The 12,764-nt window shown below is 44.1% G+C and overlaps 2 protein-coding genes across 4 annotated transcripts in view; one reads left to right on the top strand and one right to left on the bottom strand.

Annotated features, from left to right (window-relative positions):
- LOC115456418 overlaps nucleotides 1-12,764 on the bottom strand; it is a 344,631-nt gene that overhangs the window by 92,267 nt on the left and 239,600 nt on the right. The gene's annotated exons all lie outside the window — the stretch shown is intronic.
- On the top strand, nucleotides 1,125-12,405 carry LOC119189877 (B-cell lymphoma 3 protein homolog; the record flags this gene model as incomplete). 2 transcript variants are annotated; one of them, XM_037440592.1, is given in 9 exon segments in its annotated part: nucleotides 1,125-1,950; nucleotides 2,135-2,310; nucleotides 2,607-2,744; nucleotides 3,764-3,933; nucleotides 4,999-5,109; nucleotides 5,965-6,126; nucleotides 6,857-7,048; nucleotides 9,425-11,070; nucleotides 11,612-12,405. In XM_037440592.1, coding segments are annotated over 8 exon segments (1,083 nt in total). In that variant the 3' UTR covers nucleotides 9,524-11,070; nucleotides 11,612-12,405.

The raw sequence follows: 12,764 nt of genomic DNA, 5'->3' as shown, positions 1-12,764 counted from the left end.
GTTCCTCTATAGAGGGGCCGCGGCCGGTCAGGCGCAACATCTGCCTGACTGGGAATCTTCCCCTATAGAGGAACGTAACCATCTGTTCCTCTACAGTGGCGTCTACCTTTACGCCGCTACAGTGGTGACCCCTGACGCTGAACATCATCGCACCGTCATCAACGAGACCAGCCGCACCTGCATCGTCGTCGCTTCGCATCACCTCGCCATCCATCACTTCCTTTCCATCCAGCCAGTCAACACTTCGCACAGCCAGCCAGCACTGTCCAGCCATTAAGGTTACCACATGCATGCTGCCAATGCAAGCCTGGTACCTTCAGCACTCCTGCACGGACTTCGGCTCCAACGTCACGGCACAACTGCGCTACAGCCGGACCATCTACGGGCAGCATTCGCCGGTTGTCGTGGTATAGCCACGTGACGCACCGAACTCATCGCAGAGGGACGCAGCATCGATTCCGACTCACTGGAATCGAACACCGTCAGCTTCGCTTCAAAGGAGCTGACCACCCGCGCACAGCCCTGACCCACTAGGGCCAATTGCGCACGGTTCCGACTCACTGGGACCACACCCCCGACTCACTGGGGGCATCTCACCCCGACTCACTGGGGCATCTTCACCCCGACTCACTGGGGCACCTTCACCCCGACTCACTGGGGCATCTTCACCCCGACTCACTGGGGCATCTCACCCCGACTCACTGGGGCATCTTCACCCCGACTCACTGGGGCATCAACACCCCGACTCACTGGGGCATCATCTCTCTGGCACTGGCAAGCTACAATTAGCATCGAAGAAGACTCGACTGAAGACTTTCGACCTCCGGTCTCCGGGGGGGAGTGATGTGGCGGTACAATTAGTGCATATACCGCCATCTTGTCAACATCGCCGGAACTGCAAGAGGATCGATGCAGTGACACAACTGGAGTGATAATCACACAGCAAGCACGATAGATGGCGACATCGATCCTGAATCACGCTTGCACAATTTGCGCGACGTGCAGCATATATACCACCCGAATAGGAACTGTCGGAGGGGCCGCGGCCGGTCAGGCGCAACATCTGCCTGACTGGGAATCTTCCCCTTCCATAGAGGAACGTAACCATCTGTTCCTCTACAGCGGTGTCTACCTTTACGCCGCTAAAACACTAACAATCGTTATTAAATCTAAAATATTAATGCACAGTCGTGGCCTTTATTCAGCTAAGATAATTAGTGAACGTCCCGAATGACCATAACACTTAGGACAAGGGTTTTGTAAATTCAGAAATAAACTGCAAGTGTTTTCTTATTCTACAGTTCTTTAAATTACGTTTTTTATGTGTTTTTTTAAAAATATTGTTTATTTCTAAACAAAACCTTGATCCTTAGTGTTATATTCATCTGTGAGGCTCACTATTTATATTATCTCAATGAAAAAGTCACAACATTAAGTGAAGTTGACTATCGTCAAAATTCATAAATATCTAAATAACTTTTAAGCTACGTAATATCAGGCAACATATACGTAGGTTTAATCAATGCATATTAACTCTTCTATCGGCCTGGTTTCGTAAGTCAGCGATTATTTTTACACCCTGTATATTATATGTGGATATTGATATATTATATCGAATTTGTCAGATGCATGTGTATGTCAGTATTATTATTCGAAGCTCTATGGTTACACGAAATGGAATGTCCCACTGACATATTTAAATATATAATATTATATTGAAAACTGAAAAAAGGAAACGAATAACAGGTTTACGCAGGATATAAAAGAGTGATTGGAAACGGGTCCCAAATTTATAATTAATAATATTTTATATTATTTACGGTCTTTGGTTTTTAAACCCACGATTAAGATATCATCATGGATATTTTACGGGTTTTAATGGAAAGGACTTGGGTTTAGTGAAAGGTGTGAGGTTATGGTGGCGAAATTTAGCTGCCCGGCCAATAAGAGGTATTTTAAATGAATTTAGCTAAAAAAAAAACAGACAAAATGGTTAAAACTGGTTTAAACTAGATAATGAATAATTCACAGGGAAACTAAAAAATAATCGAATATGTTATTGAATGTTTTGTGTTTTGGTACTTGCATGTCAAGACTTTGTGCTCATTTATTGTATTTTCTATTTTCTTTTTAGATTCCTTCATATGACATTGTGCAGCAATCAAAGTAGTTTTGAATACATCGTCAAAATCATACATAGCGTGAAAATGACACATCTATTGGACTATTGTAATAATAAACAGCAAACCATATTACACATGGCTATTGTAAACGACCTGCCTCGAATGGTCTCTTTACTTATTGCAAAAGGTTTGAAATGCTAATATTTTTTTTTTACTATTCTATATTTAGTGTGCGTTCCCAGTACAAATTTACGAAGGTGCTAAGCGTTGCAATAGTATCACTTCATTTTTCCAGCCTCACTTCGTTTACAAAGGGCAATGACAAATTTGCACATCATTTAACAATTACGCGACTCATTCTCGTTTAGCTCAACTACGTAGCTTAATTCTGATGGAAATGCTTGCTTTTGTTAGTGTTTGGAATCGTTTAATTTATATACGATTGAAGTTATGTTATATTAAGATTATCTCATGTGTTTGTAGGTTGCAATCCAATGAATAAAGACAGCGAGGGCGACAATGCGGTGCACTACGCTGTGAGGAGCGAATGTTGTTTAGAAGCATTATTGGACGCCATCAAAAATAACAATGTTCGGTGCGATTTGAACGACTGCAATAACGGTATTCATTTACATTACATAATTATATACGAAAAACATGATTCAAGTAAAGTTTATTTTTCATCAAGGCTTTTTTAGGAATAAAAGTTAAGTCTTGTTTGTAATTTTGGACCATTTTAGAAATTGTAGATCGGTTAAATATTAAGAAACTGAATATTTTGTAAACTAATTATTTTATACGAGCATGACGATGTGACTCCCGCGCATTTGATGCGTGAAGTGGCGCAATTCGCAATTCAGGAACGATGATCGCCATTTGTTATTAAGGCGTGTTTAGTCTTCCGCTTCAACTTGTAATTCACACGCATCGTTGACGAGTAGCGTTTTATGGTAATTGACGGTAACAAACGGAATACATCCCAATCATTGACGTATATTCTATAGACACGAACGTCCATATAAACTATTTGTTCAAAATCTGAACTAAAATGGCAACCAAAACGTAACTGTGTTAACCTTTTTATTCACTTGAATAACAAATATTGACTAATATAGAAACACCTGTTTGTGTTCTAAACATTTATTCACAATCACAATTACAATTAAAATAATAACAAAAGGATTGGTGGCGTTCGCGCGTCCGTGAGCTCGAGAGCGGTTATTGTTGTCGGCTAACTTCGCGAAACCCGGCCGATCGACGCCTCGCGCGATCCGACGCGCACCCCGCACGTCGGAGCGGCCTCGGCCATTCAGAGAGGCTAGCGACGCGGCGGATTGCGTATAATAACAAACACCGAGCCTCAGCTCGGCGCGCGCTATTTTAAAAGTACTGCCGCCAAAACTCGCGCGTTACACTAATATTTTTTATTCAAATCCAAGTTTGCACTTAGACTCGAGTTCTTATATCATGAGCGCCACTCCGTACACAACCACAAGTTGTCAATATTGACCACACTAAAGTCAGTTTGAATGGATATCAGTTCACATCATTTGAACGCAGTGAATGTTCGGAACGCCGAATCTAATACGTAGTACATATTATATCAATGATCCCAATATGTCTTGTACCGCGTGCGGCAGAGAAGCAGACGGCGCTGCACCTGTCGACGAGCGGCGCGAGCGCGCGGCAGCTGGCGGCGCGCGGCGCCGACCCGCGCGTGCGCGACGCGCAGGGCCGCACGCCGCTGCACCTCGCCGCCTACGACGACAACTGCGACGTCGTCAGGGCGCTGCTCGAGTTCGTGTCGCCCGTGAGTACACTCGCTATTCCCATACCGTTTTTTATTTACTAGCGACCCGCCCCGGCTTCGCACGGGTGCAATGCTGATACTAAATACACTACAGAAAAACTGTGAACGTTGTATATAAAAACATAGCGGCCCGCTCTGGCTTCGCGCGGGTATAACATAACAAAATAACAGTTTTTCTCCTCACTATTTAATGGATGTTATTATTATACATATAAAATTTCCTCTTGAATCACTCTATCTATTAAAAAAACCGCATCAAAATCCGTTGCGTAGTTTTAAAAATTTAAGCATACACAGGGACAGAGAAAGCGACTTTGTTTTATACTATGTAGTGAGTAGTGATTTAAGGTATGGAAGACTTACAGCTATACAAACTCAAATAACACTAAACTAGTTTACTGATAACCAATAACAGGCCTTCACTTATAGTAATAATTATAGCTAAAAAAGAACACACAAGTACTGTAGCTAATAAGACAAGTATAATTTCGTTTAATTGTTGTAAGTAATACTAAAAGGAAAAATAAAAAGTATTATATTTACTATTAAAACATTTACGAGAACAGACCACCATATGTCCTGTTTGAAAAAGTTAGGGCTTAAGCACCCTCTTGCCGAGGACATACTAGTTGTGAATGGATCAAAAACGCACTTTTTTTAATAGTACTTTTTATATCTGGTAGGTATTGCTCGCAGCTTCGTCTGCGAATACAGTACACAATAGAGATCCATAGCGCCATTTATGTGATGTCGGCACTATGTATTTAAAATAAACTTGTGAATAATTCAAATATTTCTTACAGACGGAAATTATCGTGATAAAAGTTGCCTATGACTAATCCAGGATATGGTGTATCCATGTGTCAAATTTCATGTAAATCCATTTAGCGGGTTCTGCGTTTACTTCAAGCAAACATCCAAACATGTTCACACTCATTTCTTTTGAAAAAAAAATCGAAAAATGTCTCGTAGTAATTTATTATGTATTGGTTTATTTTTGCTTTACCTACAGAGTGATTACTTATTTATTATTCCAAATTAGTTTCAATGTATTCTTGTTCTCAGTCGGAAATAGACGTTGTGGACGGCTGTGGCAACACTGCGTTACAGATCGTCTGCGGCGGCTCCGTTAAGAAGAACACTTTGGAAATAGTAAAACTGTTGCTCCAAAAAAAGGTATGCATCTTTGTTACGTAATTACATGTTTGTTCGTATACTGGCAAATTAAAACGCCTACGACCTAATTCAGTAATCTGATTGTGGAACCCATATTACTTTGAGTTGTCAATGTAGAGGTTGTTGTATGAGAGTAACAAATTTAGCGTATGTACATTAAACTCGAGAATGGCACTGAGTAAATTTGTATTTCCAAAGTTCCAGAGTACGGTAATACACAGCGGAGTACTTGGATGGTAATAGTAACAATTTAGTAGACATACTGAATTAACAAAGGCACACGTCACTTTTATATGGGAGCATGGTATGACAGCGTTCCCGCACAACTACGTACGTGCACTTACACTGCTGCGCAAGTGTGTGTCCCTACATACACAAAATCTGACCCCCTTATTCATAGACGTTATTTATCTAAGGACAGAGCATAACTGTGATAACAAGTCTGTTTTTTAGTGCTGACGGCATGGCAGCCTTCGCAGTGCGTAGACATAGGGCCGTTGTGATTGGCTAATATTGAGATACAACTTGTATCTAATTGACTGTCAGATAAACAAAGCTGAACAAACAACAAGCTGTCAGATAAACAAAGCTGAGAAACAGACTTGTTCTCACAGCAATGCTCCGCCCTTAAATAAATAATGTTTGTGAATAAAGGGGTATATCTTTAAATAAAGACAGCAAAACAAACCACATGAGACATGCATCAAACAGTCTGCGGAGCTTTTACGAAGTGCCAAATGTTAACAATTGTTCCCGACACGGGTTTCCGAGCAGTTGTAGCGGTTATCACATCACAACGACTCGCATATCTGACGCGATGTAAAGCATAGCGGTTGTATAATAAATATGTTATAGGCTGATCCGATGAAGCAAGATGAGCACAACATATCGGCGTGGAAGATGGCGCGCGAACACTCCGAAATACGGGACGCGATGAAGGACTATGTCCCCGCCGCCGCGTACGAGGAGGACACCAAGTCGGAAATGGACGATGAGTTCGAATCCGCTGATGAGGAGGTGAGTTCATTGCGCTTGTGAAAACTTGTAAGGTAAAAAATATTTCGGCGGTAAAGTATATTTTGCGGATTAGTTTTTATACTAAGTTATTTTTTGTCTTAATTTGTTTGTATGTTTATCGAAAGACTACAAGTTATTGCCTTGCATCCCCGCAATATTTGAAGAGTTCATTGTAATGGGTATACATAATCATCTAATAATACAATGTAAGTCCTACCTCAAACTGGAATCCGAATAGTTGATTTAATTGTTTTTCGATGGTTTAGAATTAACCCCCACGTAGTGCATACATTAGAATAGGACCCCACGGCAACGCGAATTGCCATGGAAAGCACCAGCTGTTCGCAATTGACACGGCTAGTCCGCGCGGCCAAGGCGCGCGACAAAACCCTGTATGTGTCCTATGTGGCGCAAAAATCAACGATGCCACACGGGGTGAGTTCAAGGTGATTGCTATTACACGTATAGTTTTATTTTTAATCAATAATTATTTTTTAAAGTTTCATTTTCGGTACTTATTTTTTCATTGATTCGTGTTCTATAAGTGGAGTTTACAACCTCCGTAAATATAGCGGGGATGCAAATCAACAACTTAGATACGTGCAATGTAAACGTGTTGTACGCGCCAGGTATAGATAGTATGGCCCCTCAGGTTGAGCGGTAGTCGTAAGATTACTTTTTCTCTGGTAAAACAAAAAAAAAGGCTCACAGAGTATGTTGTGTCACGCAGGACTACCGGATGGGTTCCGGATCGGGCGCTGTGAGTCTGCCGGAGCTGGGCGCATACGTGGAGGCGCTGAGCGCGGCGCTGGAGGCGCGCGGCGCGTGGCGCGCGCTCGCGCACCGCCTCGGCCTCGCCGCCGCGCTCGACTGGTGCGCGCGACAGCACGCGCCCGCGCGCACGCTGCTGCTGCACCTCAAGGTACTCACGCACTACATAGTACACACACGTGGAGGCGCTGAGCGCGGCGCTGGAGGCGCGCGCTCGCGCACCGCCTCGGCCTCGCCGCCGCGCTCGACTGGTGCGCGCGACAGCACGCGCCCGCGCGCACGCTGCTGCTGCACCTCAAGGTACTCACGCACTACATAGTACACACACGTGGAGGCGCTGAGCGCGGCGCTGGAGGCGCGCGGCGCGTGGCGCGCGCTCGCGCACCGCCTCGGCCTCGCCGCCGCGCTCGACTGGTGCGCGCGACAGCACGCGCCCGCGCGCACGCTGCTGCTGCACCTCAAGGTACTCACGCACTACATAGTACACACACGTGGAGGCGCTGAGCGCGGCGCTGGAGGCGCGCGGCGCGCGCTCGCGCACCGCCTCGGCCTCGCCGCCGCGCTCGACTGGTGCGCGCGACAGCACGCGCCCGCGCGCACGCTGCTGCTGCACCTCAAGGTACTCACGCACTACATAGTACACACACGTGGAGGCGCTGAGCGCGGCGCTGGAGGCGCTCGCGCACCGCCTCGGCCTCGCCGCCGCGCTCGACTGGTGCGCGCGACAGCACGCGCCCGCGCGCACGCTGCTGCTGCACCTCAAGGTACTCACGCACTACATAGTACACACACGTGGAGGCGCTGAGCGCGGCGCTGGAGGCGCGCGGCGCGTGGCGCGCGCTCGCGCACCGCCTCGGCCTCGCCGCCGCGCTCGACTGGTGCGCGCGACAGCACGCGCCCGCGCGCACGCTGCTGCTGCACCTCAAGGTACTCACGCACTACATAGTACACACACGTGGAGGCGCTGAGCGCGGCGCTGGAGGCGCGCGGCGCGTGGCGCGCGCTCGCGCACCGCCTCGGCCTCGCCGCCGCGCTCGACTGGTGCGCGCGACAGCACGCGCCCGCGCGCACGCTGCTGCTGCACCTCAAGGTACTCACGCACTACATAGTACACACACGTGGAGGCGCTGAGCGCGGCGCTGGAGGCGCGCGGCGCGTGGCGCGCGCTCGCACCGCCTCGGCCTCGCCGCCGCGCTCGACTGGTGCGCGCGACAGCACGCGCCCGCGCGCACGCTGCTGCTGCACCTCAAGGTACTCACGCACTACATAGTACACACACGTGGAGGCGCTGAGCGCGGCGCTGGAGGCGCGCGGCGCGTGGCGCGCGCTCGCGCACCGCCTCGGCCTCGCCGCCGCGCTCGACTGGTGCGCGCGACAGCACGCGCCCGCGCGCACGCTGCTGCTGCACCTCAAGGTACTCACGCACTACATAGTACACACACGTGGAGGCGCTGAGCGCGGCGCTGGCGGCGGGCGGCGCGTGGCGCGCTCGCGCACCGCCTCGGCCTCGCCGCCGCGCTCGACTGGTGCGCGCGACAGCACGCGCCCGCGCGCACGCTGCTGCTGCACCTCAAGGTACTCACGCACTACATAGTACACACACGTGGAGGCGCTGAGCGCGGCGCTGGAGGCGCGCGGCGCGTGGCGCGCGCTCGCGCACCGCCTCGGCCTCGCCGCCGCGCTCGACTGGTGCGCGCGACAGCACGCGCCCGCGCGCACGCTGCTGCTGCACCTCAAGGTACTCACGCACTACATAGTACACACACGTGGAGGCGCTGAGCGCGGCGCTGGAGGCGCGCGGCGCGTGGCGCGCGCTCGCGCACCGCCTCGGCCTCGCCGCCGCGCTCGACTGGTGCGCGCGACAGCACGCGCCCGCGCGCACGCTGCTGCTGCACCTCAAGGTACTCACGCACTACATAGTACACACACGTGGAGGCGCTGAGCGCGGCGCTGGAGGCGCGCGGCGCGTGGCGCGCGCTCGCGCACCGCCTCGGCCTCGCCGCCGCGCTCGACTGGTGCGCGCGACAGCACGCGCCCGCGCGCACGCTGCTGCTGCACCTCAAGGTACTCACGCACTACATAGTACACACACGTGGAGGCGCTGAGCGCGGCGCTGGAGGCGCGCGGCGCGGCGCGCGCTCGCGCACCGCCTCGGCCTCGCCGCCGCGCTCGACTGGTGCGCGCGACAGCACGCGCCCGCGCGCACGCTGCTGCTGCACCTCAAGGTACTCACGCACTACATAGTACACACACGTGCCGGAGCCAGCGCGTACGTGGAGTTTAGGTATGTGTGTTCCGTTCCATGATGTGATAAGAGACAAACTTAAAAACCATATCGGATTCAAATTAAAAAACTCCGGAATGAACAGAAAAGTGTATACCTTGCCCGGAATTCGAACCAATTTCCAGGAATACGAACTTAATACTTAATTAAATATTTCAATATGATTAGTATTAAATATTTTTAAAAAATTTGGATATAATAATATAGATTACGGTTCGATAAAAATATTTTTATAATTTTTAGGAATGCAGAAACGACATATCCTCGAAAACGTTGGCTGTAATTCTAGAAGATATGGGAGAATTAGAGGCTGCTTCAATTATAAGGAGACACATAGAGTGACATATTTTGCGACCAAAGACTATTAGTAGTAGGCATTGTACTCGATTAAGTTTCGTTTTTAATGTTAGGAAATCGATTCATAAGTGACTAAGGCTCACAAAAAATGTACCATAACACACGGGAATTGTAACACACGATAACACACAGAAAATAGGCAACACACTGGAAATATTGTTAAAATTAGTGCACACCAAAAAAGAGTACTTTATTTTAAATAAAATACTATATGCACCAATTTGTTTATTTAACTCAAGAAAAATATTATTATATCCTAATCAAAATAATTAATATTATATAATTATAATAATAATTTATCCTTTCCCGACAGAGCTTTTGTCTTTCGGCAGGTGTGATAATATTTTATTTTACAAAACATGGAACGACTAACTTCAATCGTCTAAGTTTTGATATGTGGTCGCCATTATGATAATATTTCCAATGTAAACTAAGTTTAATACCTTTCATGTGTATTACGTCACACAATTACGTAACACACGTAACCCACGTGAACAAACACACGTGAATAACAGAACCTAAAATACTCGTAAATTAATTAAATGCAATGTAAATGAGTGATAAACTACACTATATCACAATATTCATATCCCTCTTATTTGTTTTTATACTTTATAGACAATTTTAGCTACTTACCATGCAAAATTACTTCTGAAAAGTCGCTAAAAACAAAGTACGAAAAATAAAGTTCACCAAAGAATTCCCGTTTCTACAAAAACTAAAATGTTAGATAGGAAACTGATATATCATTTTGAAAGTAGTAAAGTCGTCATTATAAAATTACATTTTCTTACGACGTAGTTTGGCTCATGAAAATTATAGGTGAGGTACATTTTTTTTGAGCCTTAGCCAACTTGTATCTATGTTGCGGTCTTCTCGTTGAAGCGTGTTCACCAGCATGGTATCAAAAATGTAAACAAATATCGATTTACTTATTATTCTTATCTATAGTATATATAATTCTATGACTACCGTAACTAATAGTTACTGTAGTTTTGAAGAGGTGGAATAAAAAGGCCTTTAATAAAAGTAATTCGCAAAGGGGGTAGATCTATTTGTTAACATTTGTGCTACATGGTTGGTGATCACACTTTAATTGAATTGTAAAATGGTGCAAGTGCGAAATTATTTTTTAATTGTACGTAATAAATGTAATTTTGACATATTCTGAGGAATTCATTATTGGATATTAAGAATAACAATAATTATTATTTTGAAATCAACGAATGAAATTTTGGTGAATTTTATTTAATCATCTTCTTTAATTATTGCAATTGTAGAAGATGCTAGAGTAATTAAATAGATTAATAAAAAAACTGTTGTAATTTTTAACCGTGCTTTTTGCCTTAATAGTCATTTTTAATAATTTTCCCTCGCCTCAGTTTTAGTGTCAATATAATATTGTAACCAGTGAAACCATCTCATGTTAAAATGACATAAGCTCACGTTAGTACCCCTTAAAGTGTAGGCAGAAATAAAGCATCTGCAAACATAGTTCGCCCATTCTTTGTCAACGACGCGTCCTTGATCGGGTATCGCCTTGTCAGGCTAAAAGTCTAACCCCAAGTAACTCGCCTTTGAGTTGTTTTTATTTTTATAGTTTGCTGTTTGACTGCAATAGGTCTAGGCGCCTAGTTTATGTTAAGTTGAATATCGCTACATTGTATAATATGAATTAATAATATTAGGGCGGTATTACTTTTAAGCTGTGTAAACTTTTTAATATGTGTTTTGTTACGTTTCGGGTTCATTCTTCATTAAGGCGATACCTCAAGGTTTCGGCTTTATCTGTAACTAGCGGCAAGTAAAGACATTCACGTCTAGTTGGTGATTAGTTCTCGCAGTTGAAGAAAAACGTAAAATAATTAATAATCATGGATATTTCTGCCTTTAAAATTTCGTCATATTAAATTTTAAAGGCCGAAATATCCATGATTATTAATTATTTTACGTTTTTCTTCAACTGCGAGAACTAATCACTAACTAGACGTGAATTTAAATTCTTTACTTGCCAATACTTGTTTAGTTACCCAGATTAAAGCCGAAACAAAATGTATGAAAATGGACCTTGAGGTATCGCCTTAAAAGAATTGGAAAGGAATGATAACCGTCTTTTTTATATTTTTCACAAAACCATAGACAATGGTTGACAATTTGTAAAAAGGCCTTCTGGTTTCGCGGTATTTTAATTAAAAGCGCGAAACAAGAAGGCGTGTTTACAAATAAAACTCAACTGACTCTGATGCACATAGCCAGATTTTTTTAATATTTTTTCGTAATCAAAAAATGAAATTACTTTGACATCGACTAATTGTAATAATATTACAAGCATATATAATATATTACACTTTTAAGTGTAATCATTTGACTAGTTATGCTCCAATTACTTTTTATTAGACTTCATAATTTTACAAAGTTATTAAGGTTTCTTTAATTGTACAAAAAATGCACATCAATATTATGTGGACATTATATTATTTATCAGTGTTGCATTAAACATTGATAGTGTGTTTTTTAAATGTTAAATATACTTATTTTTCAATATTTCGCCATGAATTTTTATTATATCAACGTTTTTGAATCACTTGGGTTTGAATTGCTTATTCTGTACTAAAATACAAACCATCATTAATATTCTCAGCTTAATTTGTTGTTATATAATAGCAAAAATATGTACTTTTTTTTCGTAATGGACACTTCAGAGATCTAATTATTAAAGCTCAAAAACAGAACATGCATTCATAGTTATTCATCCACGAATTGATACTGAAATACAGTTTATCACGAAGTGTATTGCATATATGCATATTATATTATGAACTCGTTAACATTGTAATGTAAGTTTTTAGTTTCTCGTGTTTATGCAAGCATGATTATAAAATGCCTTACAATGAAATCCATTCCACAGATTATTTGATACTTATAGGAAATTTGTTAAAAAATTTACAGAGTGTATCGCGTTAGTTAATTTATAATTTTCAACCTCTTTATTCATAGACGATATTTATCTAAGGACGGAGCATTGTTGGATAACAAGTCTGTTTCTCAGTGCTGACGGCATGGCAGCCTTCGCAGTGCGTAGACATAGGGCTGTTGTGATTGGCTAATATTGAGATACAACTTGAATCTAGTTGGTTGTCAGATAAACAAAGCTGAGAAATAGACTTGTTCTCACAGCAATGCTCCGTCCTTAGATAAATAACATCTATGAATAAGGGGGTAAATA

This window comes from Manduca sexta, chromosome 20 (genome assembly GCF_014839805.1).
Source record: "Manduca sexta isolate Smith_Timp_Sample1 chromosome 20, JHU_Msex_v1.0, whole genome shotgun sequence".
NCBI lineage: Eukaryota > Metazoa > Arthropoda > Insecta > Lepidoptera > Sphingidae > Manduca > Manduca sexta.
The sequence above is the reverse complement of the archived record's forward strand: the minus strand, read 5'-3'. Positions and strand labels throughout refer to the sequence as shown.